The 26,806-nt window shown below is 35.8% G+C and overlaps 5 protein-coding genes across 8 annotated transcripts; 3 read left to right on the forward strand and 2 right to left on the reverse strand.

Moving 5' to 3' along the window:
• Positions 1-607: 607 nt before the first annotated feature.
• Positions 608-7,801, reverse strand: LOC111781553 (probable Xaa-Pro aminopeptidase P). The gene is made up of 16 exons (XM_023662217.1): positions 7,609-7,801; positions 7,189-7,252; positions 6,226-6,365; positions 5,443-5,727; positions 5,138-5,260; positions 4,629-4,937; positions 4,268-4,354; positions 4,079-4,146; positions 3,777-3,843; positions 3,180-3,314; positions 2,959-3,039; positions 1,831-1,885; positions 1,646-1,750; positions 1,491-1,562; positions 1,054-1,178; positions 608-962 (listed from the first exon to the last, which is right to left on the reverse strand). The coding sequence occupies exons 1-16, from the start codon at positions 7,699-7,701 to the stop codon at positions 801-803; spliced, it is 1,971 nt and encodes a 656-aa protein (XP_023517985.1). The 5' UTR covers positions 7,702-7,801; the 3' UTR covers positions 608-800.
• Positions 7,802-12,035: 4,234 nt separating this feature from the next.
• LOC111781935 (homeobox-leucine zipper protein ATHB-40-like) lies at positions 12,036-13,034 on the forward strand. Its single transcript, XM_023662677.1, has 3 exons — positions 12,036-12,205; positions 12,282-12,607; positions 12,696-13,034. The coding sequence occupies exons 1-3, from the start codon at positions 12,121-12,123 to the stop codon at positions 12,933-12,935; spliced, it is 651 nt and encodes a 216-aa protein (XP_023518445.1). The 5' UTR covers positions 12,036-12,120; the 3' UTR covers positions 12,936-13,034.
• A 359-nt stretch (positions 13,035-13,393) lies between these two features.
• Positions 13,394-17,361, forward strand: LOC111781866 (serine/threonine-protein kinase HT1-like). Of its 3 annotated transcripts, none has more exons than XM_023662593.1 (7): positions 13,394-13,477; positions 13,653-13,876; positions 14,049-14,181; positions 15,324-15,519; positions 16,022-16,143; positions 16,229-16,384; positions 16,919-17,361. In XM_023662593.1, the coding sequence occupies exons 2-7, from the start codon at positions 13,680-13,682 to the stop codon at positions 17,054-17,056; spliced, it is 942 nt and encodes a 313-aa protein (XP_023518361.1). In that variant the 5' UTR covers positions 13,394-13,477; positions 13,653-13,679; the 3' UTR covers positions 17,057-17,361. The 3 variants fall into 3 exon arrangements, with proteins under 3 accessions (XP_023518361.1, XP_023518360.1, XP_023518359.1); XM_023662592.1 differs by having other exon boundaries at positions 13,461-13,492; XM_023662591.1 differs by having other exon boundaries at positions 13,467-13,876.
• A 1,132-nt stretch (positions 17,362-18,493) lies between these two features.
• LOC111780905 (G-box-binding factor 1-like) lies at positions 18,494-22,520 on the forward strand. 2 transcript variants are annotated; one of them, XM_023661255.1, is made up of 12 exons: positions 18,494-18,855; positions 19,825-19,961; positions 20,042-20,089; positions 20,202-20,291; positions 20,397-20,486; positions 20,651-20,823; positions 20,905-20,959; positions 21,057-21,105; positions 21,194-21,420; positions 21,643-21,720; positions 21,964-22,089; positions 22,174-22,520. In XM_023661255.1, the coding sequence occupies exons 2-12, from the start codon at positions 19,902-19,904 to the stop codon at positions 22,279-22,281; spliced, it is 1,104 nt and encodes a 367-aa protein (XP_023517023.1). In that variant the 5' UTR covers positions 18,494-18,855; positions 19,825-19,901; the 3' UTR covers positions 22,282-22,520. The 2 variants fall into 2 exon arrangements, with proteins under 2 accessions (XP_023517023.1, XP_023517024.1); XM_023661256.1 differs by lacking the exon at positions 18,494-18,855 and adding an exon at positions 18,894-19,178.
• On the reverse strand, positions 22,405-26,302 carry LOC111780906 (HVA22-like protein k). Its single transcript, XM_023661257.1, has 8 exons — positions 26,100-26,302; positions 25,486-25,544; positions 25,162-25,259; positions 24,365-24,416; positions 23,783-23,846; positions 23,137-23,232; positions 22,899-22,971; positions 22,405-22,815 (listed from the first exon to the last, which is right to left on the reverse strand). The coding sequence occupies exons 1-8, from the start codon at positions 26,130-26,132 to the stop codon at positions 22,703-22,705; spliced, it is 588 nt and encodes a 195-aa protein (XP_023517025.1). The 5' UTR covers positions 26,133-26,302; the 3' UTR covers positions 22,405-22,702.
• Between the last annotated feature and the right edge of the window lie 504 nt (positions 26,303-26,806).

Here is a 26,806-nt window from a genome sequence, read left to right on the forward strand (position 1 = left end):
TTCTTAATTCTTATTCTTATTATAATTAATTCATAGATCACCATGCCTTACTAATTAAAGGATGGGTCACTTTTACACTTTCCAATCTTAATTATCTTCCATTCTCAACCCTCCAATATTAACCGCCTTTCCATTATTTTCCCTATCTATATTTATGTAAATCATTACTAAATACTTTTAAATTATTTAATTATGTTTATGGGTCATTTAATTTCCTTTAATTATGTTTTCGGTTGTTTTCTACATTATTTTTTAAAAAAAAAAAAGATTATTATATATAAATACAGCTTAAATAATAAAAGAATTGTATTTCGCTTTTTTTTTTTTTTTTAAACATTGTGTTTTTAAATAAATAATTATATTTGCATCTTTATTTAAAAAAAAAAAAAAAAACATTTATTTTTAGTATATAGACGTTGGGTCTTCTATCAAAACCTTAATTGATTTGTTAAATGCATTCGGAGACTTTCGTATATTTAAAAAGAGAAGTAGTTTTAGAATACTTCAAACTGGTTGAGACATGTACTCACGATTAAGAAATCAAATGTCTAACCTCTCTTCACCAAACTATTAACTATGCATGCAGACCTAAGAGATTCGACCAGGATGTGTACGACTCGTTTAGATAGAAAATAACTAACACTAATATTAGTTTGTGTTGTATACAGTGATGGAAAGCAATAATGATTGACTAATTAAAATACTCGAAAGGGCGATGATGCATAAATATGGCATTATTGAAAGAAATGGGCAGCATGAAGGATGAAGCTACTTCAAGTTTTACCACAGAGAGATGATGATCAGGCAGTTATTGGCTCGGTGGCCTTCTCCAGCCATGTCTTCTCAGATTCATCCAAATATGGAGCAAGAATGTCCCTACATTTTGAATGATAAGTGTTCACCCAATTCAATTCTTCAGCTGTGAGAAGACTTGTGTGGATCAACTTTTTCTGGTATGGTGCCTGCCCAACAACCAAAAATCTAAGATCCCTTGTCTATTCTAAGAACGATCGATGAGTTGATGAAATCTGCAAATAGAAATAAGAGTTTTACCCATGTTATGTGCTCGAACGATAAGTAGCCTTTATTACCAAAATTGAATTTTGTGTCGGCGTCCTTCACGATAAGTACGTTCTCCAACCTAATACCGAAGGCGCCATCCTCATAATAGCCAGGCTCTGTGGTTTGCAATTAAAGTATCAGCAAGAAATGGTTTCTAGGACTAAAATAAAATTCTAGGCTATTTATGTTTCTGATATCCAGACCAAGTTCACAAAATTATCTGAAGTAGGTTTGGTTAGCTTAGCTCTTTGTACACCACTCACACAGGAAAGAAAACATGACAAACTCGAGGGAAATCGGAATGAGGGAGGGGGAGGGGTGAATAGACATCAAGTAGCGTGGAAGCGATCGATATTGAAAGTGAAACCTATGCAACAAAAGAGTTCACGAGTAATTGTAATTGATACCAATGACTTCCTTATACTTACCATCCGTTACAGTCATTGAAGCTTGAAGTGGAACATTTCGAGCCTGGGGTCTGAAACTAATCAAATGGGGTCCTGCTTAAAATAACTAAGAAATTGTTAATTTGATCATAATTAATTACTGAATAAGAAATGTGGAAGTCATAGTAGTTCTTTACCTTCATGAACATTAAGGAAAGAACCAATTCCATGGCCAGTGCCATGTCGATAATCCAGACCATCCTTCCACAAGGGAACTCGAGCAAGAATATCCAACGCATGGCCTGCAAATAGGAAGTCAACCTATCTCTGATCAGCTTATTGGGAAGACAAAATACAAAGCAGAATAGGTGAGAACTCCTACCATTTGTGCCATTTGGAAATCTTGCATTTCCCAAAGCAATATGGCCTTTGAGAACCTGTCAAGATGTCGCTTCAGTTAGATAATCAAAATTGCAGTATAAATTGAGGAATTTCATATAGGACTTATCCATTTATGTTATTGGAACTAGATGATTTATAATCAATTTCATAATGTTGCAGCTACCATAAATTAGTTTCCTAGCATAAGGTTTCAATTTATTAATTCATTGATTAAATTGTGCTTAAGAAATAAGTATTACTTTTCACTTCTTTCAAGATATACATATTCCTTTAAATACCCTAGTCTTATACAGAGTCGAGAATACTACCAATAGAAAAATGTCCATCTCACTTCAATGTGTGTCCAAAAAAAACAATCTAAGATTTGAAAAACAAGTCCATCCATCCCCCCAATCAGAAGCAATTTTTGAATGGTGGAACCAAACTCTTAACCTAGCTGAAGGTAACAATGACAAGAAAGGTAGCCTCCAGAAAACCACTCTCCCAATTACAACATTCACGATCTTCTTCATGGTAGGTGGACTTCTATAAAGTATTAGAAAAGCACTTGCAAACATAAAACCCACAGTAAGCAAATTAGGATTAGAAAACTTTAAACAGAGGTTGTGGCTTATTAGTTCTATCATTCCATGGAACTAGATATCAAAGAGAAGCATCTTTTTCTTCCAACCGCACAAGAAATTTGGAAGTTCATGTCAGAAAATGATGCTTAACTTTATGAGCTCAAAGGGAGAGTAACGAAGGAACAAGAGAACCTCTCAAGGTAACTCTTGAAAGGTTTCTGATCAATGGGATATCCAAAGTTTCATGGCTTCTGACTGCTTCACTCTCTAATCTCTTAATTACTATTCCTGTGACCTTGACCAGAGTATTTATTTTTGTAATCTCCTTTGACAGTCTCAAGCATTCTGACTGCTTCTTTTGTTCTCTTCATACAGCATTGAAAAGGAAGTTTCTTGTTAAAGGTAACAAATCAGAGTTAAAGCAAATCAATTTGTACTAAGGTTCATCAATTTGTGAAGTCGGTTGATTTATCAACTACAGAAACGAGAACAAATACATATAATACTTTATTTTTTTCATTAATAATTAAGCTAAAGTAACTCACTGCCGTATAACAAGCTTTTTCATGTGCTGATGGTAATCCAAAATGGACTGTCCGTGTGATATCGGTTGTTCCATCCAAATACTAAGTACACAAACAAAAAGGGAAGAATTGAAACATAATTAATTCATCGATGAAAAGTATAACCATTATGGTTAGGAAGAGGCAAAGCAGATAGTAAAGATCATGGTTAGCATCACATAAGGTTTGAATGCCCAACTAACCTGAGCCCCTGAGTCAAAAAGATAGATGCTTTCAGGATCCAACTCCGCGCATGTCTCTGCTTGTGGTCCATAATGTATAATTGCAGCATTTGAACCAACAGATGAAATCGTAGGGAAACTTAAGCCTCTGAAATGCTGAAAAGCACAAACAAAATGTAAGGCTTGCTTCATTTGCACTAGAAGGACGAAGCATGAACCTCACGAGGGAAAGTCGATGTGCAGAGTCAGAGGGAAGTAGTTAATTAGGGGAGGATTGTCTTTTCTTTAGTCAGTTAGTTTTGATGAAGTCAGCAAAAGAATGTGTAGTTAAGTTAGTTAGCTGATGTCGCATGCTGGGAGCTGTATGTACATGGAAGGTAAAAGGGAAAGAGTCAGGTTGTTAGTAGGTAAAATCTAGAATAGTTTCTGGATGGAAAACAAACTTCTCGGGCTTCTATCACAATCAATCCCTATCATTCCCAAAATTGACAACATGAGGTCCACAGTAAAACTAATCACCTAATATTCTTAGTTTATATTGTATATACTTATTTTAAAGAAGAGATAGACAAACATGCATAAGGGTACAGAGTGAAACATATTAACAATGAAGCTGACCTCCTTTGATGCACGGAACGCCTCGAGCTTATCACTTACTGTAACTTCTGTCAGTTTCTTCGAGTCCCTAACAAGGATTGTTTAACGTTAAAATACGGTTAGAAAAATGAGCAACTGCAATGTCAGCAACGTGAGTATGTTGAAGTTTATATAATGTTCTTTGCATAAAATAATAATAATAATTATTATTATTATAAATTAAAAATAAAATAAAATAAAATAAAATAAAAGAACATTTTTCTCCAAAGCATTGCAACAATAAGCTGATGTGGTTTAATCACAAAAATGTGTATAGAACTCACGATGGTTTGGGCTTCCTCGCTCCATCCCCTTCCAAAAAGTACCCAGAAGCCCCATAAGTCTCTTGCAGCTGCAAATTTTAAACCAAGCTAGAAATCATAAAGTGTAATATGACGCCAATGTCTGTTTTTTGGGGCTCGGTAAGAAGTTATTGAAGTGAATGTAAGCTAGATGCTATAGGTTTCAAATACCTGCTTATCCAGCCACACAAGATATTGTACAACAGCCGCACCATCCCGAATGTGTGCATTCTTTAGTCCATCCAACTCAACAGAGTTCTATAGAATAACCGGTCAATCAAAGTGGTAAAGCAATGAGAAAAATATGGACTTTGAAAAGGAATTCCTTTTAACCCTGTTGTTCAAGTTTCAAGAAGATGATTGAATAAATTGAACTGACTACCAGGAACAGATCATAAGATATATGTTAATACTTTTATCATCTCAGGCACCAGTGTAGTGGCTTATTGTTGCTCACATGAAAAAAAAGTTAACAAACACCACCATATCGTTCTTCAGAAAAAGAAAATTGATATGGAAATTGAAATGCTACCTTTAGAGCTTTTGCAAGGGCCAATGGCGACTGTTGCAGGAGAACCTTATCAGAGTTCAGTTTAGAATACAAAGCATAGCAGCATTGAGCAGGATCAACCCATACAAGGCCAGGACTCTGGCTTTCCACTTTAGTTCCATTAGACCCTGTTATATCAATCGAACTACGTTCCTCTACAGTAGCGCTAACTTCAGGTCCTTTTACAAAAGATGACAAGTTTTGTTGATTAGATGTAAGTGAAGATACATCTACTATTACTGCACTATAATCCCGAACTTCAATTCCATTTTTCTCCAGGTACAAGCGTACCTGAAAAGGAGATATTTATTTTGAATGAGGTCTAAACCAATAAAGAGAGTTAAATATAAAACAAAACAAAGCTCAAAATTAAATTCCAACATAACTACTGAATTAAGTACTAGAATGATATCCTAGTACAACGTTTCCTTTCAAATTTGATATACATAACTTTTCATGATACAAAATATGACGCAAGTGTTTTGGGATACCTCATCAGACACCTTCCTCTTGTCCACGTAAAAAAACGCTGAGTTGAGTGTCACTATTGCAAATGCATGTACAACTGGACAGTATGAAACATCACTCCCACGGATATTGTATAACCAAGCAACCTGCATATTTTCATTTGTATAATGTATTGCATCATATTATTAAAGAGAAGTAATACTATGTAAGAAATAAATAAAACATCTAAAACAGAGGCCTGGGGTCAAATCAGAAAAACCAACACAAGAATGCAAGACTATTTTTATAAGAATGGTTTGAAGAAGCACTGGAAAGAAAGGAAACTCACTTCATCAAGACCAGTCACAATTAAACCATGAGCTTTCTCTTGTGAAAGTTTTGCTCTCAAAGTCTTCAACTTATCTTCAACAGAGCAGCCAGTATACTCCAGCGGGTGTATGATAACAGGATTTATTTCTGTTGGTGGTCGATTCTTCCAAACTTCATCAACTAAGTTGGTGGTGGTTTGAACCAGCTTCTGCTGCTTTTTAGCAAATGCGTGAATCCACTTTTGTGCAGTGTCGACTGACACACACCAAGGATCCACTCCAACAGCTGCATCCGCTGGAAGATTCTGATACAAAATTGCAAAAACGAACTTAGCCTAACACACTAGCAATTATCTTCATACAGAACAATATGAACTTACCAAGAGAAAATCACAATTGTACCAAGAATCATAAAAATTTTAATGCTTCTAATTTTAGACTCTCGTTTAAACCCCCAAAGCCTACTTGAGTGCTAGTAAAGCAGAATTCAACTAGACCTAGGTGTCCACATTTAGAAATACAGAACAACCAGTACAATCGTTAGTGTAACAGAAATGAGGTAATTTGATTTAGTTAAAAAAGAGAGTTTGATATTGCATTTGTTTGCAGAAAAGAGAATAATTCAAACACTCAACGGAAAATGAAAGAAATTTCTGGTGGAACAAATTAAGTTTCTAGAAGAAACCAAAGTAAGAGGATAAAGATAATTTGAAGAGTTCCAACAAAGAAAAATTATGAACTTTAAATTTTGGTTTCCCCTTGTATTAATGTGAAGTAAAACCTTCAAATAAATGGTCACATACATCTGCCATCCAGAGATCTACTGGAGGATCCTCTCCAATTCGCATAAGCTTCCACTGATCGCTGAGCTGTTGAATTGCCTGCAGAAAATAACGCCCATCGGTCCACAGTAATGCTTCTCTCTGGGTTATAAGTGCCAGACCTTCATGAAAAAAAAAAAAAAAAAGGATCCATAAAGACCACAGGAGAAGACAATCAACGAGAGGGAGCATGAACAGTGATCAGACTGCATAGACTAAGCTAAAAGCATTTTCTTCGCTCAATTAAATTTGCAACTAACAAATCTAGCAACATTACAAAGAAAGTGGAGCGTACAAGAAATATAGTTATACACAATGGCAAGTCAAAAAAAAAAAATTATTAGTTCCATTTTTTATATCATCAATAACAACTATTAGTTATGCTTATGCCTCGTTTCATAAAAAAGAAAATAACAGCTATTAGTAAAGACTGTCAATAATTTGAATTGGCTATACAAGGCCTCGATTATCCTTTAAAAGTAGAGAGTAAGGCTGTAATAAAATCCTCTGAAGCTAAGGATATTTGAGATTTGATCCAGGCGTGAGTGAAAGAAACATAATGGATCCTAGGAAGTGAGTTTGAGAACCTTTCTACGTGGTAGATTCTTTTTCTCAATGAAAGTTACATTCTTCTTTTTGAAAAATCTGTCTTTACTGTGTGGATTCGCTTGGCACCAGATGTATATTCATGAAGTAATCGACCCAGCATAAAATGTTTGACTCTCCTCATTCTTTCTTCTCGCCTAGATATCTATTATCAAGTGATTCTGTATTTATATCAGTTTTCTCAAGTCTTATTTCAACAGCTAATGGGAAGAAATGAAAAATTCCTTTTAATACAGCATCAGTTAATTTAACATGCACAACACAAAAGAAAAATAAAAAGAAAGGGGAACAAATCGTAGTGGTACTGAAACATCCTTACTGGAAATCGGCAATACTTACCAGCACTTCCGGTGAAACCAGAAACAAATGCACGTCGTTCGTCTCTCGCAGATACATATTCACTCTGCAACAACACGTAGACAACAACTGTTAACCAGAGAATTACTCCGATAACAAGAAATCAAAGAACGAAAAAGAACAANAAAAAAAAAAAAAAAAAAAAAAAAAAAAAAAAAAAAAAAAAAAAAAAAACTGCGAAATGAAAATAGCCAAACAAGTAATCTCAGAGCTCGCGTCTCGCGAATTGATCAATCAGAAACAGACCATTTCAGACTTTCAACCAGAACACAAGAGGCGAAACATAGAACAAATAGCTCAAATCAGATCCTCCAAAACATTAACAGATGATTGAAATTCAGGATTCGTAATATAGCTAGATGTTGATTGATACAGCCAAATTGGTAGCAGGATGGAGAAAACCTGATGATAATCCTCAGAAGGAACAACCAAGGCGTCAAGAGGAGGAGCATGTGACGCCATTAGAAGCCTCAAAGCGCTCAGAGAATCCGCCATCTCTATCTCTGTTTCTCTCGTCTCCCTCACTCTCAGTTTCGTGTTTGTCTTCCAGAGTGGTGCTTCTCAAGATTTGTTTTATATAAATAATGGGAATAAATAATTTCATTTCATTTAATCTTTTTTTCTTTAAAAAGAGAGAGGGAGAGAGAAAAAAAAGGAACAAGAAAAGGGATAAACTCGATGAAATTGAAAAAATGTTAAAAAATATATATATATTTATTTCTTCTTACTTTCTAAATTCTATTTACATATTATTATTATTTAATCCATTAAAATTTAAGACCCAAAATAGTAATTTGATCTTATGAAGTTACCATTTTAGTCCTTCTTGTTGTTTTACAATAAGGTTCGAAGAAGATCCAATGTTGGGCCCCCGGGCTGGGCCCAATGGGCCTCCCCAAATGAAACCCAGAAAAAATAAACATTTTTTTAATTATTAAAAAATAAAAATATGAGCGGTTTATGGGAGGGCTAAGGGCATGTGCATGCCAAAAAAGCATATTCCAAAATAAAATAAATTATTAACCTACTATTTTTTTTTTTTAATTATTAAATTACTTTCAAAAAGATACCCAATTATATGGTAGATTGCATTTGATTTGCTCCAAATATGGGGACTGATACCCTACTTTTATCATGTGCCTTAGGGTTAGGGTGCCTTAGCCCTTAAGGGTTAGTATATTAATTTTAAAATTTTTAATATTGTGTATATTGTTAACCTAATTATTATAATTTATGACAGATTTTATGCATACAAAACTAAAATTTAGTATTTGTTTAAAATTTTATTAAATGGTTAAATTTATAAACTAACCTCTATATTGTCAATTTTCACAACTTAAATGTGTTTATTGAGGAGAGGTTTTCACTCGTTTATAAGAAATATTTTGTTCATCTCTCCAAATGATGTGAGATATTACAATTTCTCTCTTAGAAATTAGTGTCCTCGTGGCATGTCGCCTCATGTCTAGCTATTGTCCGCTTTAGCCTGTTATGTACCTCAAATCTCACAATTTTAAAATGCGTCTATATATATATATATATAATTATTATATTTTTGAAATTTTATTATTATAATATTAAAAAAAAAAAGGGTAATGTAACAGTGGTGATATTTGGCACATTACCACATTGAAGGACACCCAGTAGAGTACAAACCATAATACCGGCCTTCCAAGTGTGGGGGTCCCCTTCGCCAGCCTTCAACTATTTACGTATATATTTTAATTAAATTTTAAATTAATCGCTATAATTTAAAAATTTTACAATTTAGTCCTTTAATTTATGGGAACTTGGCCCCATGTGATAGGGCAGAACTAACCCAAGAAAATAATTAATTATTGTTATATTTATCTATCTAATTACATATTATTTAAGTAATAAAAATGATTAATTAGCATATGAAGGCGAAGTTGGAAGATGAGGAAACATGGGTTGGCTATGTCGGGATAAACATGACACCTATTACCTGGAAATCCTCAATTCTTAATTAATCACTTGCAAAAAAATATATAAATATTAAATTAATTAATTATTTATTTATTTAAAAAATATAACCAGACAAAGGAATCGAATCACGTCCCATGCTCATGCGCGTCCCCTTTTCTAATTCTATTTCTTCATCATTATCATTACATTATTTTTAACCTAAGTTTAAGCAACCTAATTAATTAATAATTATATATATATATATATATTTTAATTTCTGTCACAGTGCCGTAATCCTATTGTAGACTTCATCCTTATCCAAATCTTAATATTTGCAAATTCCAAGAAGGAGCTTATTACTTCGTTTACAATTAACCCACAAAGGGAAGGGAAGAGAGGTTGTTTGGGAAACCCACGTTTTATATCCTGGGTAGAATAAGGAAAAGGGATAAGGGATATCCTATCCCCATTTCCAAACAAGCAGAGATTTTACTTATGGTATTTGGCAACCTAAATTTGAATGATTCTATTCTGGATAGGGTTAGAACGAGTACGATTTGAATGATTTGAATGAGCATTGTGAGTTGAGTTTAAAAAAAGGGTCCACGTGTCATTCATTGAATCTAGTGGGAAAAGGATTTCCATTTCTTTGAAAACAGGCTGTAAAATTCAGTATAAAAAAAAAGACCCCAAATTGGACAAAGGAACTAAAAACACTAAACAAAAGCTCTCTCTTTTGGTCTTTTGAAACCGACACATAAAATAACTCCAAATAAGTACGTATTTATATCCTCTGCTATGTCCGGATTCAATTCACTTTCTTTTACCCAAATAAAAAAATTTAATGCATTCTCAAATCTACCGCTAGTAAATATTATTATTTTTTAATATTTTAAAATATATTTATAAAAAAAAAAGATTTTTACACACTTATAAGTGAAGTTTATAAGGGGATTGCGGCTGTGGAATGACGTGGACTGTGGATAAAGTTGAGACAGAGAGAGGGATGAATTTGTTTGGTTTTGGTGGTCCAACATAGTACAATTTTGCGGGGGAGCTGACACGTGTAAAAGCAGTGCAACCCCATGTGGAACCCTGAGTTGTCTGTTTTTTATGTCCCGTGTGTGAGTCTCCCTCCAATAATCAAATTATAACCACTTTTTATCCAATGTCTTGTTTTCTATCTTTGACTTTGTGCCCCTCTTCTCTACTCCTTTTCCCGCCGGGCCTTGCTACCTTCTTCAACTCTAACCAAACCTTACCTCTGGTGTAGGGGTCGCCCTTCTCTGGCTTCCTGCTTCACTTCTTGTTGGGTGAACGTACCGAGATCATAAATGTGTGTGCCTGTTCAATATTGCACGCTCGCTTCATTATAATCTATAAATTAATATTTAAATTCTAAGTAAAATACACGAGATTCATTTCTGTTTCGTATTTTATGATCGATCGAGAGTGACACGTTTAGTTCTTGAATTCATATCTCTAATTGATTCAGATCAATAGTAAAATCAAAGCTTTTGTATGTGAGATCTCACATTGGTTGGAGAGAGAAACAAAATATTTCTTATAAGAATTCGAATCGTGAGGTTGACGGCGTTGCGTAATGGACTAAAATGGACAATATTTGTTAGTGGTGACTTGAGTTGTTACAAATAGTATCAGAGTCTGACACTGTCATTTTATGGGTGGATTGTGATATCTCACGTTTGTTTGAGAGAGAAACAAAATATTGCTAATAAGAGTGTGGAAATCTCTCCTTAGCATATGCGTTTTAAAACTGTGAGACTGATTGTGATACGTAATAGACTGAAACAAACAATATTTGTTAACGATGGACTTGGATTGTTACAATGAAGTTCGTGTTTTTAACTTAACATAAATAATTTACGACGTTTTAAAATAGACAATATCATATTAAAATAGAGATGACGATAATATCTACTCTATACCGGGCCCAAGAGCGTAGGTGGTGATTTGGCAGCCACAAACTTTCCTTTCGGTGATCTGTTCATATTATCGTAGCCCAAGCTGCCTACTCTAGACACATGAAAAAAGACAGCTAACCCTCCATCCCATCCTATGGTCATTCCTCTTAAATTATATATTTAGTTTTAAAATTTATATAAATAATTTAATTATTTTTAATTTATCAAATTAAATTTTTAAAAATATTATATTAAATTTTTTTTAATATTGTGGGGGACTAAAATTAAAAAAAGGTCAAATATGACAGACTAAATATTTTATACCAACAAAAAAAAAATTCAAATAATCACACGAAAATTGTGGGTAATTGCGGGCAATTTCCACGTCCCATATATAAATTAATCATTTTAATAATTTATATTCACCTCGAGCCAACACAAACAAACCAAAATAAAATCAGATTTATAATTTATTTAATTATTTATTGTGTTCGATGTGGTCGGTTTGTAACTTGCGGGGATCCCCATGCCAAACCCAACCCCAGCCCCCACCCATCTGCACTTCGTTTTATGTATGCGGATTGGAATCTAATCATTAATATTTAATTTAATATTTTTTATTGAATTTATTATAATGTTTTTTTTATTAAAAATTATTCGATATAATTATTATAAAATTAAATAGAGAATTTCACGGAGATAAAAACAAAATTTCAATTATTTTAATATAAAGTAATTCATCCTTACTGTAACACATAGGTGTTACGAGGGTGAATGACGTGTATTGATGTGCCACACTTATTTAATTAATTAATTAATTAATTAATTATCAAAGTCCACAAGGATGGGGCAGAATTGTGAATATACAAAAGTTTAGAGGCGCTTCTGAAAAAACAGCGAACTTTTTCAATATTATAAATGTTTTCAGACATCATTTTCGGCTATAAATAAGTTGCAACCCCTCTGTAAACCACCCGCACACTCTTCCCCCACTTAACAAACACCCACACTTCTAAAGCAATCAAGAGAGAGAAGCTACTGAAGAGCTCTACCGCCGGTGATAATGGCCGCCGCCGACGACGACAATACATTACTCATCTCGAATCTCTACAGCCCTGGAGTTTATACCCAAATACTCCCCCAACAAGGTCCTTATCTCCATCCTTTATTAGTTTCTTCTTCGTGGTATTGGAGCTTTTTCAAAAATCGTGTTTTTTTTTTCAGGTGCGGCGGAGGGAAATAAGCCGACGAAGCGGAGGCGGCGGAGGAGCAAAGCGAAGGAGGCGGCTGGGGCGGCGGGGTTGAAGAAGAGGAAGCTGAGTACAGAGCAAGTGAAACTTTTAGAGATGAATTTTGGGGATGAACACAAATTGGAATCGGAGAGGAAAGATCGGTTGGCTTCTGAATTGGGACTTGATCCACGACAAGTCGCCGTCTGGTTTCAGAACCGCCGTGCACGGTGGAAGAACAAGAAGCTCGAAGAGGAATATTCCACTCTCAAAAAAGCTCATGATTCCATTATTCTCCAAAATTCCCACCTTGAATATGAGGTAAATAATATTATATTGTCCACTTTAATCCTAAGCTCTCGTAATTTTATTTAATTTTAATATATATTGATTAATGAGTTGTTTTTAGATGACCAAATTGAGCGAGCAATTGAGAGAGGCGAAGAACGAGATCCAACGGTTGGTAGAAGGAAGCGAGAAGATTTGGAGCAATAGCCCGACGTCATCGGAGACGATGGATGCCGTGCCGCCGCCGGCACCGTCGTGGGGAGAGCTGTTCTTGGGAGAATATGAAGATGTATTCTATTGCATGCAACAGCAACACGGCAATTACAGTCAAGGAATGGAGTGGCTTAATCTTTATATGTAAATTAATTAACCTAATTATGTTGACTAATTAGTGTTTAATTTGTACATTAGCGATACATTTAATGTAATCTACATTTTCCAGAACTAATTGTGTTATTATTATTATCTCTCCCCAATATTCTAAACAAAATCAGGAGATTAAGCATTGGGCTGTCTACTGTTAATGGGCCTTTGTTAAAGGCCCATTAGTTGGACAACCCAAGATATAAATTTATTTATTTTCCCTAATATTTTATTATTTACACGTTGTCACGTTTTATAGTTACAGTCACTACGAACGACATGTCGGGTGTCCACTCCCGGATTACGTGGGCCATACCGTACGGATTCTCCGATAAAACGTCCAAAATTTTCGGCCAATATCTCCGTATCACCAGAGCCACACTCCCCTACACGTAAATCCATTAATCAATGTACACGTGGCAGAATCACAACGACCCAACTGATGCAGCGCCGCCGCAGAGGAATCAAAGCAAACAAATATAAATGGAAGTGGAATTTTAAACATTGATTAATTCCAAATTTTATTGGTTTCAGAAGAATGTACGTCGCAGATTTGTGGGTTTCGATTTTGTTTTTTTTCCCTCTCTTTTGGTTTTGCGTCTTGATTTTTGAAATTTGTTTCGAAACGAATGATGTTATGGTTTTGAATCTTTTTCTTCTTTTCGTGTTTCTTGTCTTCATTTCCGATTCATTCTCTATTTACGCAATGGAATAGACTAAGAAAGCATAAGCGTCTCCAACAATGGCGGAGGAACACGAAGAACACTCATTCAAAACAATCGGTACTGCTTTCAGTTGGTTCATTGGGGACGATGATTCTGAAGATTTAGGTTCCGAGTGCGCTCTCAAGATCGAACCTAGTTTGCTCATTGACCTTCGTTGTTTAAAGATTGGTGAAGTTATTGGCGAAGGTTCATACTCCATTGTGTATGAAGGACTGTAGGTTTCTTCTTCTCTCAAACTGTGGCATGATTTTACTATCGATTTAGCATTTTTGTTACAAATGTGCTTTGCTTTGATCTTGGTGTAATTTATGCGTGGGGTTATCTTCGATTGTTTTGAATTATTGGGTCAAATTGTAGATGAATTCATCAGTTAATACTTTGTGTAGGTACGATTATCAGCCTGTTGCCGTGAAGATTATACAGCCGAGTAGGACATCGGCTATAAGTACTAAAAACAAAGAAAGATTTCTGAGAGAGGTTGCGTTGCTAGCAATAGTGAATCACGAGAACGTTATTCAGGTAATTGTTTTGCTATAACTCATAGAACTCACTCGTCTTGTAATTCAACTTTGTATTATAATCTTTATGTAAATTGAATATCATATATGGATTGCTGTTTGGGGGAAGGCAGGAGAGTGAAAACGTTAGTGAGTTTAAGAATTTTTTCCATATTGTTCTTTCAAGTTTTCTCTTCCTTTCCTTTCTGAAGGATTTTAAAACCTCTCTACTAGGGAGAGGTTTCTCACACCTTATAAAGAATATTTAGTTCTCCTCAACTAACGTGAGATCTTACAATCCACCTCCATTCGAGGCCCGGTGTCCTCACTGATAATCATTCCCTTCTCCAATTAACGTGGGACCTTCCAATCCATTCCCTTTGGGGTCCAGCGTATTTGTTGGCACACCACTTCATGTCCACACCTTTTGGGGTCAAGCGTCTTTGTTGGCACACCACCTCATGTCCACTCCCTTCGGGGTCTAGCGTCTTTGTTGGCACACCGCCTCGTGTTCACCTCCCTTTGGGGCTTAATCTACTTGCTAGTACATCGCCCGGTGTTTGGCTCTTTCTTGTTAATCTCATTCCTTCCATTACTTCAAACAGTACAAGATTCGTGCTTCTTCTTGTTGAGCTGCGTTCTTGCTTAAAAACGGAAGATTTTTTTTCTATAGATTAGACTTAACATTAAGTAGGGAAAACTTAAGTACTGAATCAGCGAGGCCGGCTTGCGGTCTCTGAGTAACACCTACCCAAATGTCATGTGTTTGAAAGAAAACGAAGGAAAACTTACAAAAATGGAGACGAGGGGTTGAGTCTATTTAGTGATTTTGTATTTAAATTTAGATGTCTTTGTGATGTTGATATGATATGATATGTAGTTTACTTTTAAGATATTATAAACCTAATTTTGTATAGTTCATTCTATCTGAGAATTTTGTCGAATTTTGTCACTGTTAAAGCTGATTAAACTCCCTTAAGAATGCTAGAGAACGATACATGAAGCTTTTTAGTCCCCCTTTTTGGCTTTCATCAGCTGGAATTTTCATATAGAAGTTGTAGTTCTTGGCTTGCTCTGATTACCACAGTAGGCTAGCATGATAAACCATACATGTTTATCCATGCCTCAAATATGGTTGCTGATACCCTATTCTACTTAAAACAGTTCATTGGTGCTGCCATAGCGCCGACGTTGATGATAATCACTGAGCTAATGAGAGGTGGATCACTCCAAAAGTACTTGTGGAGCATACGGCCGGAGACCCCAGAACTGAAGCTTTCCTTAAGTTTGGCTCTAGATCTATCACGAGTAATGGCATACTTACATTCAAATGGAGTCGTTCATCGCGACTTAAAGCCAAGTACTGTGCTGTTTCTCATCTACTTTACACTATCACCTTCCTGTTCATAATCCCCAAAAGTCTTTTTTTAATTGGATAACCGGGTGCCGCACTATCCTTTAATTAATTATATTCACTGTGCCTGTCTCTACCGTTTTCGAGCAGCTTACTCACTCCACGTGAGATCCCACATTAATTGGAGAGAGAAATGAAACATCCTTTATAAGGGTGTGAAAACCTCTCTTTAGTGGACGCGTTTTAAAATTGGGAGGCTGATTGCGATACGTAATGGGCAAAAAATGGACAATATTTGCTAGTGGTGGGTTTGAGCTGTTACACTCTAAGTCTAGTTCTGGGAGAGAACAAGAATTTTTAAAGTTTGTGTTAAATTATCGATCAACCCGAAAACTTAAGCCGATGGATTATGATGAATTTGATTATATCAATACTTACGTACTTTGATCTGAGACATTTCCAAAGATCTCAAGTCGTTGGCTTAGTAACAGTCTTCACGTTTACTCAGGCAATCTATTGCTAACAGAAGACAAGCAACGGATTAAACTAGCAGACTTTGGGTTGGCTAGAGAGGAAATATCTGGTAAAATGACTACTGAGGCGGGTACTTACCGATGGATGGCCCCTGAGGTAACCTTTTCTTTCTATAGTGTTTGACGAAGTTCATCTCTTTAGTGCTTTGTTTTATTAATGTTCTATTTTCATTTGATATCAGCTGTTAAGCATTGATCCATTGCCTGTTGGAGGTAGGAAATTTTATGATCACAAGGCAGATGTCTACAGCTTCTCGATAATTCTTTGGGAGTTGATGAGAAACAAGACTCCATTCAAGGGCAGAAACAATATAATGGTGGCATATGCCGCAGCTAAGGTGTGTTGAGTTCTACAATTCATCTGCATTTAAGGCTCAACTAGAAGTTCTAGACAAGAATGTTCTTGAAATATTAAGAACACAAGATACGAAACTCTTAGATATTTGTTAAAAATTAAGAACAGAAAATAGGAAACTCTTGTTAAGAACATCTTTTATAATCGTTTAAGCCCACCGCTAGTAGATATTGTCTTTTTTAGAATTTCTCTTTCAGGCTTCCCCTCAAGATTTTTAAAATGCGTCTACTAGGAAGAAGTTTCCACACTTTTATAAAAAATGTTTCGTTCTTCTGCCCAACCGATGTGAGACCGTTATAAAGAAGATGCATTTTAAAAACCTTGAAGGAAAGCTCGAAAGGGAGGAGTGAGCTTGTGCCGTTACATCTTTCCAGAAAAATTCAAGAAAAGTATAAGAAAACAGTACACCTAAGAATCAGCCAATTCACCATTGTCCGCTAATTTCTGCTGTGTTGTTGTTATCAATTGAAATGGGCTAATTTCTGCAATGACACTGATTTACCATTTCTTCATTCAGAACATAAGACCAAGTCTTGAAGGAATCCCAGAAGATATCGCCCGTCTCTTGCAGTCATGCTGGGCTGAGGATCCAAAAATCCGTCCAGAATTTACACAAGTCATAGATTCTCTAAGGAATATTCTCCAAACTTTTTGATTACAAGAATCTTCAGTTCCTGTCATGGCGGACACAGAGGAGGAGGTCGAAGGTGCATCAGAAACATCGTGTTCTGAGAGAGAGAGAGAGCATAATAAGGCCAGAAGACATGGAAACTCATCATTTTGCCTCAGGTGTTGCCACGACTTGTGCACGTCTGATTAAACCGACAGGTTTTGTGTGCTCATGTTTTGGCAAATAAATGTAAATAGTCGGTTAGATCCAGTTTTGTAAGAGCCACCGTACATAAAAAAGGATCTACAAAGAACATTGAGAAAGATAATAGCAGCTTTTGATCATCAACACTTTCTGGGTCTGTGCTTATGCTTGTTTTGCTGCCTTATGCTCGTTGAACACAATTTTTTGTGAGAAGTACTTACCCTCTCTATTAAGAACAATTAAAAAGATACTCACACTCTTCACTAAGACCAATCGAAAAGAGATTACAAGACAAAGCCACTTTTAAATAAATTATCATTTGATGAAAAACACTAAACTACTAAATTTTAAGAAATTAGGTCGTTTACGTAATAATTGACACTACACTTACAAATTAAATAATGGAATTATTATTTCTATTATTGAAATATTAAATGTGAGAGTTGACATTTTTTTAATATCTATTGTGATCTGCCTAATATTCTAATGACATAATCTTATATTAAATATGAGCACACATTTATATACTTTCTATAAATTTATTATTTCAAAATTTTATTTTTATGTGTATATATATATATATATATTGCCTTTTAAGACAAATAAAAAACTAATTTAAAATCTTGCCACGCATAAAATAGCTTTTTGCCACGCCTTTAGACCCTTTTTTAAATTTAAAATTTAGGAATCTCAATATTAAAAAAAAAAAAAAAAAAAAAAAAAAAAAAAAAAAAAAAAAAAAAAAAAAANNNAAAAAAAAAAAAAAAAAAAAAGAAAAAAGAAAAAAATGTTGTCCACATACTTCTTCCACGTTTATATATAAATTCACTTATAAAATGTGGTTATTCGCTAAAGTTTTTGTTTCACATTCAACCAATGAAATTAATGATCTTTAATAAATAAATAAATATATTTATATATTATGGTTTTTTTTTTAATATTTATCTTGAACATTGCACTAGTCAGATTTGATGGCTGCTGGTGAAAATTCAGGTAATAAATTGATTTAATTATCTTTTTTAAATAAACGATAAAAGAAATGGTTATAAAATAAATTAAAATTTACAAGATTAGTATAGGATGAAAGAAAAAAAGGACAGAGGGTACAATAATTAAGGTTATCCATTAGGTGTGACGATGAGTCACCGAAATTTGGCTTTGTCACGAATTTGATCCACTAAAACGTGGACAGCTGGAAGGATCTTTCTCGCACGTGTCAATTCGCAAAACCCTAACCCGAACCCGTCGTTTAAACTTAACCCAGGTTATCCTATAAGGACACCGTCACACCGGATCCCATCTCTCCGTTTTCCACGCGCAGCCTTCTTCGTCGGCAGAGGCGGTTCCAGTGGTGGCGCCATTCTCTTCCTCCGCCGTGACTTCATCTTCATTCCGCACGTCTCCGCCGCCGGGCGGGTTCCGACATACTCGCCCTCATCCACGCGGTAACTAGGTTTTCGCGCTGTGGGAGTTTACACAGTCTCTTTTCTGAGCCGCAGAGATTGGATTTGGATTTCGAGAGGTCCAGAATCCACAATTCTCAGCCGTTGATCTCTCAGTCAACAACCTACATACAGACACGCCTTCCACCTGGACTTCCACATCAGTTCTCTCAAAGTTTCATCGCGCCATGAAATCAGGTTTCTCTCTCTCTCTCTCTCTCTCTCAAGTTTTAGTTTCTTCCTGCAGAGACACGTAGTGTATTGGAATATTTGGTCGTATTTGGTCCTAATTTTAGTTTTGTTTTTTAAAGACGTTTTATAATCTTGATTCTTGGGATGTGAGATTATCTTCGCCGTCTTGTGGTTCCCGGACTCGATTCAACTTCTTCGGATTACTTCTTTTACTTCAGTTTCTCAAACTATTTTTCTTTTCGTTTCACTAATCCTTCTTTACTTGATGACTTCAATTTCCTCCCAGTATGTTTAATTCGACGATTAATGGAGTCCTCAGCCGCAATTTTGTGAGCAATTGTTTTTTAGAGGGAAAAATCGTTTTGCTCGAATTATTTTTGCCCATATGTTTTGGGATTGGAATGGATTGGAAGCTGTGTTCTTATAGGTAGGTGTAGGTATTATATGTTAGATTTCCCATTTGGGATATAACATACTTATAGAGAAACATGCTCGATCGCATGATTTTCCGGCGTCTATGTTGGAACGTATGATTAGGGATGTGGAAGAGTGAATCCATGAAAGCAAATTGGACGTTTAATCATTAATTTCTGTGATTGGAGAAAGTTATTCATGATAAGGCGTCTAATGGGTGAGTGTGAACTATTGGAATGTTCACTAATTCCAGGAAGATCCTTATTTGGAAATCTGGTGTCTAGTATTGTGATCCGATTTGCTGCAACTTAATTAGATATGAGGTCTGTTTTTACTGTCGCAGTGTTGAATGATATCCATCCGATTGCATCTGGTTAACTCTGTAGATTGGTATGGTACCAGTCCAGCTATGAATTTATTATTATGGGACCTGCTTATTGAATGAAATTATGTTGCTCTTCCTAAATTAGCAATGCTCTCTCTAAAGATTATGAGTATATTTATGTGTCTCATTCTCTTCTTCCCAAGACCAATTCATTATAGTTGATAACTGATTATCAGGTTGGTCGTAGAAACCATCAAGGACTTAGGATTATCACTCGGAAGTTGCTGAATTGTAGTGGTTTTAGCTTTGGTTGATGGGGACAGGAGAAGAGGGCACGCCTTCTAAAACTTCCAAACCTCCCTCTTCATCTCAGGTTATAGAACCTTCCTTAAGTTTCCCGGTTTTCATTCTCATATTGTCCATATCTTGAGCTGTTTTGATTGTTGTGCACAGGAAATACCCCCGACGCCTTCATATCCTGATTGGTCAAGCTCAATGCAGGTTAATGAGCTTCTGATTTTATACTAATTGCCATTTGAATTCATTGAACACCTAGAATAGTTTTGATGATCTCGATAAATACTGCTGTCTCAAAGTTTAGCCTCTTTTGTAGGCTTACTATGGCGCTGGTGCTACTCCTCCTCCTTTCTTTGCATCTACTGTTGCTTCTCCAACTCCCCACCCTTACCTTTGGGGAAGTCAGGTAATTCTAATGGACTATTGTCCCTCCAAGTAGTATGGAGGTTGATCTTTTCTGCAGGGGACAATAATGTTCCTGTTTTCTTAATTGTGTGTTGACATTTTTCAGCATCCTTTGATGCCACCTTATGGAACTCCAGTACCTTATCCAGCTATGTATCCTCCTGGGGGAGTTTATGCACATCCCAATATCACTGTGGTAATCTCATAGTCAAATCAGTGAAGCCTTTTTCTTTATGGCGTTATCTTCAATATTATACGTTCTTTGCCCCTGATCATTCGTTGTTATATACCCACATAAATCACTCGAATAAGATATAAGAATTTTAAGTTGGTTCTTGATATACTGCTTTTCATTTGTAGCCTCCCGGCTCTGCCCCAATTAATGCGGAATATGAAGGAAAATCTCCTGATGGAAAAGAAAGGGCGTCCAAGAAATCCAAGGGTACATCGGGAAATACTGGTTCAGGTGGCGGTAGGACCGGGGAGAGAGGAAAGGTGGCTTCAAGTTCTGGAAATGATGGTGCATCTCAAAGGTGTTTTGACTTGAGGCTTCGTACAAGTTGTATTCCTTTTTAAATCAACCTCATCTGATTAAGAATTGCTGGTTTTTGTAGTGAAAGTGGTACTGAGGGCTCATCAGAAGGCAGTGATGAGAATGCTAACCAACAGGTATGTGACCTTTTCTTCTTGATCTTTCAATCATCTGAACTGGTTCAACTACTACGATAGCCCTGTACTAGTGAGAATATTTCCATTTCTCTTTCAGGAATTTGCTGCGAATAAGAAGGGCAGCTTCAACCAGATGCTGGCTGATGGTACGATTTTTTTTTTCTCACTTTAATTTTAGTTATACTGCTCGTATATGCTTTTGCTATTAATGTTACTATTGAACTGCTATTTTAGGAGCCAATGCACAAAGTAACACGGGTGGACCAAATTCCAAATCTTCAGTGACTGGGAAACCCATCACTTCCATTCCTGCAACTAATCTGAACATGGGAATGGATTTGTGGAATACCACCACTGCTGCCTCAGGGGCTGCAAAAGCAAGAGCAAACGCGGTCTCCTCAGCTATTGTTCCAGCAACGATGATTGGTCGTGACGGTGTGATGCCAGAACAATGGGCTCAAGTATGAGCTACACCCTTCATTTGAAATATTCTCCCAATTTCTGTTCATAGATTGATATTCTTGAAGTTCTTAAAACTTAGGGGGGAATGGATTATTTACCATGTTGAATTTTGTCTAACACGTAAATAGACCTACACCTGTTGCAGTTCATTTCTTATTTCATACACGTAATTGACCAGTATTTTCTTGCAATTCTTCTTGTTCGGTGCTCTCGATTGGTAGGATGAACGAGAGCTAAAACGACAGAAAAGGAAGCAATCTAACCGAGAGTCTGCTAGGAGGTCAAGATTACGTAAGCAGGTATGCACACTCACTGCCAACTTTGGTTCTGGAAATTTCATATTTTCATTAATGCCCAAAGTAATGTAGTTTTGACTTGTTTTATTCTTGAGGGGAAAATTACTAGAAAATCTGGTATTAGTTTAGGGTTTGTAATGTGGTATTAGTTCAGCTGTTACTAGAAAATCTGGTATTAGTTCAGCTGTTACTAGAAAATCTGGTATTAGTTCAGCTGTTTGTAATGTTGCCTATTATCGACGACAGGCGGAGTGTGAAGAATTACAGGCCAGAGTGCAGACTCTGAACAACGAGAACCGTACTCTCAGGGATGAGCTGCAGAGACTCTCCGAGGAATGTGAAAAGCTAACATCAGAAAATAGTTCCATCAAGGTCAAATCTTCTTTTCATTCAGCCTGGCTGCTGATATTAAATGCATCAAAGAATTAATCAACTTTAAATTTGTTGTTCGAACAGGAAGAATTGACACGATTTTGTGGACCGGAGGCATTAGCTAAATTCGAGAAAGGAACTGCTGCTACTCCGGCTGCCCAGTCGTGCGGTGGTGACGAGGGTAACAACTAAGAGTAACAATTCGACACCATTTAGAAGCTGCGATTCCGGTGTGGGAAGAGGAAACCATATTAATTAACTCGGATTTATGATCTTGTCTTAGGAATATAGAAATTTATTTTTCTGACTAATCCATACGCTTGACCTCTTTCAACTGTAACATTATAAAAGAAACTGTTACTCGCTTGGTGGTTCACTGCACCTTGAAAGCATGATGGTGCATAAGATTACAAATACTTCTAAGCTTTCTATCAAATATCAGTGCGGAGTAAAAAGAATTTTGTGAAGGATATACACTGTTCGTTGATTCCTGATGCAAATAAAAACGAGAGAAAGCACTCATTATAAGCGGATACCTATAGATACTTCCCAGGGAAAAAGGGGCTGATATTCTAATAATGTACACCAGTGAATCGGAATTTTAGGCGGGAAGTCAATCGTCGATATCGGATTCTGTATCAGAGTCTTGTCTTGTCTGATCTTCAATTTGTAGGTTACTCCCAGCCTGATTTGGTCTGGCTGGCCCAATCCTTGATGATTGCTCGTCTGTTACAGTGGTGGAGAAGAACGTATTTAGAAAATGCATTAGCAAGTTATAACCAATAAGCAAAATATTCCCAAGTTTCCACCTGATCCCATTATTCGCATAATCATGGTTCGTAGATATTGAATCTCTGCTTGATGAGCACTGATTGTTTTCCCCTGCAGTTGGAAATCAAAATCACCACGTTTAGGTTGTTCCGCGGTCACCAAGAAGAAAGAAAGAAAACTCGTACTGTTCAGGGATTATAGAACGTAGGCATGAGATTATGCATGTGAATCTTGAAAAGGCAAAACGTGACAATGAGACGGAAGTAGAGGAGTTACCATTTCATTATAAACAGACCCCAAAATTCGATCCACCTTAGCTTGATGCTTAAGGAAGAAAGGACGCAGGTGGTTCGTGTATACTTTCTTTGCACCCTGTAAGAAAGCAACGAATGAATTAGGAAAAATATAGTTCAGAACACATTGCATAGGACTCGATGATGTTTGACAAGAACAACTACCAAATGCTAAGACCCTTTGTATTGTTTTAAATAAACCTTCAAGCAACGTTCAAAGTCGAAAGCATTCCACATAACAGCTATCTCATTTTACTCGCGAGATACCCTTCAAGAATTCAAAAACAATATTTCCATTCTTTGTGCATTGATCTTGGGACGACCTATCTGCTATGCATCCTCTTTAGGACCTCCTAAGGAATCAGTTCGATATAGTTTTTCAAATTGGTACCAATCTATTTTCGGTTTAAAGTCATTATGGTCAAACATTTTCAAGGTTTTTCTCGGTTCGTAGCTGGAAAGGACTGGCAGGAGATCTCTGAAGGAAAATGGGAATTACTCTCTTCGCTCAATCGACTAATGTCCCAGAGAAGTATTTTGCAAGTATACCCTCTCACGTAAATTTTGCACTCATTTTCTTGTGATTAAAACAACAAATTAAATTTAGAAATATTGAAATCCATACTTACACCAGTTGCTGGGAGCTGGAGCCAAACAAGAAATGCAAACTTCAGATGGTAGTACACTGGAACCCTACAATTTCATAGAAGATAAAAATATTGCACGATCAGTAACAGCACGGCTACGCCTGCTTCTTGAATCAAGGACTAGACTACAGTTATTGCCCATCCTTTTTGGCTTTAAAAAAGAAGAGGATAGAAATGTGTTTGAAGTTAACCGAAGTTTTATTTTGGCTGGCATTTGGAAAGAACAAAAATTTCAATACGTTGAGAGCTCACTGATAACAAGAACCACACTTGCTGTACACTATATTTGACTGAACCACTAAAATTGTTTGTGGTTTTATTTGGCGTCTTGCAGATTATATGCTTAGAAAAAAGAAACCAAAAGAACTTTTTAAGAACATACGAGGGAATCAGATGGATTTTTAATTATACTTGTGTAACTATGAGATTCTCTCAATACAACAATTGGAATACTTCTATGTAAGCTCCATTGGAAGGATACCACAACTATGCTCCCTATTCTAAACTGAGGCAAATACATTAGACAGAAATAAATTGTAAGAGTAGAGTATTAAAGAATGATACCATGAAAGAATTTTGTCTGAGAACACTTCAACAAGGCTGAAAGATCCATAGGCTGTATTCATGAAAATACAGAAGAGATTATCGTCTTTGATAACGCATAATGGTTGTGTACAAGAATTTCAAGAAAATAACAAAGGTTTCATGCAACAATTCAAGTATATAATCATCCTCATTCCACCAACATGCTAAATACAGGCATTAGAACAGAATACAGAGGTTTACGTTCACAGACGTGTAAATATTCAATATTACAGATTATTAGTACAATAAAAAGGAAAAAATATACCAGTTTCATGATCTGCTACATCCATCAGGTGATACGGTATATTATTTAGAACGAAAAATATGGAAAGGTCAACCACAAAATTAATTACATTGTTCTAGTAATATATTTGTCAAATTAACTATGCATAGAAGTAGTATTCAATTTCCCCTTGCATTCCATTTCCAAGAAGTTAACCCTTTTTGTTATTCCCAAGTGTCTGGATTAGTCTGGTCATCTACCATCTTTTCCTACAAAAGTTTGATTACAAACTCAAAATTCCCTTTACTATTTTCACCTGCTCCAATGATCATTAAGCCAACCCTATAACTACAACATCTCCAAGAAGATAATTAATGGCAAAGTTCAAAGAACAATGGCCTGGTTGGCTCAAAGTAACACTTGCATACTTCTCCATGGCAAAGCACTAAAAAAAAAAAAGAAGAAAAAACCTTTTACGAAACTCAAAATCAAGAAAGCTAAAGAAACAAATCAATGAAGGAGAGAACTGAAAATATATTTTTTTTTTCCCAACCTGCCCAATACAAAAGCCACTTCTGTTGCTCATTTTGATCTTTCTTCTCAATCGCCTTGAAGGTGGAATAAACGGGTAATACAACCCCTACAGAGCAGCTAAACAAGCCAAAAGGCACAATGAGAACCCGTAGATAATGTTACAACTAATATTTTGAAAGCAGTCCAATCAATACCATAGTCTCTTCATCAAAGTTTCAGAATAGCATCTCCCACTAGTATATTTGTTAGAACAAAATGAAAAATAGGTCGAACAAGCTACTAGGAAAGGCGTTGAGGAAAAAAAAATACCACATCTTAGAGCAGTTTACATGTTAAAGCTTACCAAGCTGTACGCACAACAACATTGGAACCGAGAGGATATAGGAGAAGCTGCAATCCAACCTACATCAAAGATCCCCAATATCATATCTTCCGCACGTTCTCAGCGCAAACTACTTTCTATCAGAGAGCATTCATCTTATTTTCCAGACACGTATCACGTTCATATAAGGACCAGACCCGAAAAATTGAATTCTAAAAGGACTATCAATACTACATTCGAGTTTTCATCACATCCTTGTAACACATATTGCTACAAAACATTCATACGTTTGTCCCTAACCTAAGCTTAAGACGCTAATAAAAAATCAATATTCAACCTCGTGACCTCACGAAGTCTCATAATCGTATCTCTTTCCGCTAAAACACATACCTCCGTGCAATCCTGCGTAAGAGATCGATGAAAGTGAAACAAACAAAGTGAACCCTATATAAGAGAGATCGATGAAATTAAAGCAAACGATGCCCCCCTCATCCTGTCACTATTTGGACACCTTTATCTCGAAGACGTTAAATAAATTCTTCAAACGCTGTTTCCAAATTTGTGAACAATCAAAAGAGAAAAAGCCGAAGAAGATCTAGCTGACAAGAAGATCGAATAAAGGAATGAAACCACACCTCGTTGGAAATTGCCGAGCCGAGAAGAGCCATAATTCGAACGGAAGCAAAAATCGCACCTCAAATCTTCACCAAAACGAACAAGAGATTCAAGAAAGAAAACAAAATCCAAAGAGAAAGGTTTCCGTGCAAGTGAAAAATTAATGGATAGTATGGAATTTGAGCGTCGATGGGTAGAAATTAGAAAGAACTGAGAATAGGCATTTCGCAAAACCTTAATATAGAAAACGTCAAAAAAAAAGAAAAAAAAAAGGGTTTTCATCTAAACGAAAAAACATTTTTTAATGAATAAAAGGTAATTGATGAAATATATATATATATATTTGCTAAATTAACTTAACGGTCGAATATATATATTTGCTACATCAATATATATATATAGATAAATGAAGAGATAAGGCTAGAATTAGATTACCTATCGAATATCGAAATTTCGATAAACCAAGAGATAAGGATAGAATTAGATTACCCTTCATAGAATATCTAGAAGCAATATTTGTAACCTTGTTCTAAATTGAGTCACTCCACCATTAACTTTGATCAAGACTTGATTGAATGACTTGTATGGCTTGAAAAGTAGAAATGGCAAAATTGATAATTAGATTTCTAAGTAAACGTCTCATTAACTTTGATCAAGACTTGATTGAATGACTTGTATGGTTTGGAAAAGTAGAAATGGCAAAATTGATAATAAGATTTCTAAGTAA

This window comes from Cucurbita pepo, chromosome LG19 (genome assembly GCF_002806865.2).
Source record: "Cucurbita pepo subsp. pepo cultivar mu-cu-16 chromosome LG19, ASM280686v2, whole genome shotgun sequence".
Classification (NCBI taxonomy): domain Eukaryota; kingdom Viridiplantae; phylum Streptophyta; class Magnoliopsida; order Cucurbitales; family Cucurbitaceae; genus Cucurbita; species Cucurbita pepo.

What these genes read in the sequence shown, in the direction of transcription:
- LOC111781553 (XM_023662217.1), bottom strand. Translation starts at nt 7,701, where the DNA reads ATGGCGGATTCTCTGAGCGCTTTGAGGCTTCTAATGGCGTCACATGCT. An exon ending in CGTTCCGTGCATCAAAGGAG is followed by an intron (nt 3,315 to 3,776) that starts GTCAGCTTCATT and finishes TGTGCTTTTCAG; the next exon opens with CATTTCAGAGGCTTAAGTTT. An exon ending in ATTTCCAAATGGCACAAATG is followed by an intron (nt 1,751 to 1,830) that starts GTAGGAGTTCTC and finishes TCCTATTTGCAG; the next exon opens with GCCATGCGTTGGATATTCTT.
- LOC111781935 (XM_023662677.1), top strand. Translation starts at nt 12,121, where the DNA reads ATGGCCGCCGCCGACGACGACAATACATTACTCATCTCGAATCTCTAC. An exon ending in CCAAATACTCCCCCAACAAG is followed by an intron (nt 12,206 to 12,281) that starts GTCCTTATCTCC and finishes TTTTTTTTTCAG; the next exon opens with GTGCGGCGGAGGGAAATAAG. An exon ending in ATTCCCACCTTGAATATGAG is followed by an intron (nt 12,608 to 12,695) that starts GTAAATAATATT and finishes AGTTGTTTTTAG; the next exon opens with ATGACCAAATTGAGCGAGCA.
- LOC111781866 (XM_023662593.1), top strand. Translation starts at nt 13,680, where the DNA reads ATGGCGGAGGAACACGAAGAACACTCATTCAAAACAATCGGTACTGCT. An exon ending in TCATCGCGACTTAAAGCCAA is followed by an intron (nt 15,520 to 16,021) that starts GTACTGTGCTGT and finishes ACGTTTACTCAG; the next exon opens with GCAATCTATTGCTAACAGAA. An exon ending in TGGCATATGCCGCAGCTAAG is followed by an intron (nt 16,385 to 16,918) that starts GTGTGTTGAGTT and finishes TTCTTCATTCAG; the next exon opens with AACATAAGACCAAGTCTTGA.
- LOC111780905 (XM_023661255.1), top strand. Translation starts at nt 19,902, where the DNA reads ATGGGGACAGGAGAAGAGGGCACGCCTTCTAAAACTTCCAAACCTCCC. An exon ending in AATGATGGTGCATCTCAAAG is followed by an intron (nt 20,824 to 20,904) that starts GTGTTTTGACTT and finishes TGGTTTTTGTAG; the next exon opens with TGAAAGTGGTACTGAGGGCT. An exon ending in CAACCAGATGCTGGCTGATG is followed by an intron (nt 21,106 to 21,193) that starts GTACGATTTTTT and finishes CTGCTATTTTAG; the next exon opens with GAGCCAATGCACAAAGTAAC.
- LOC111780906 (XM_023661257.1), bottom strand. Translation starts at nt 26,132, where the DNA reads ATGGCTCTTCTCGGCTCGGCAATTTCCAACGAG. An exon ending in GCTCGGCAATTTCCAACGAG is followed by an intron (nt 25,545 to 26,099) that starts GTGTGGTTTCAT and finishes TCTTTGATGTAG; the next exon opens with GTTGGATTGCAGCTTCTCCT. An exon ending in GTGGCTTTTGTATTGGGCAG is followed by an intron (nt 24,417 to 25,161) that starts GTTGGGAAAAAA and finishes TCATGAATACAG; the next exon opens with CCTATGGATCTTTCAGCCTT.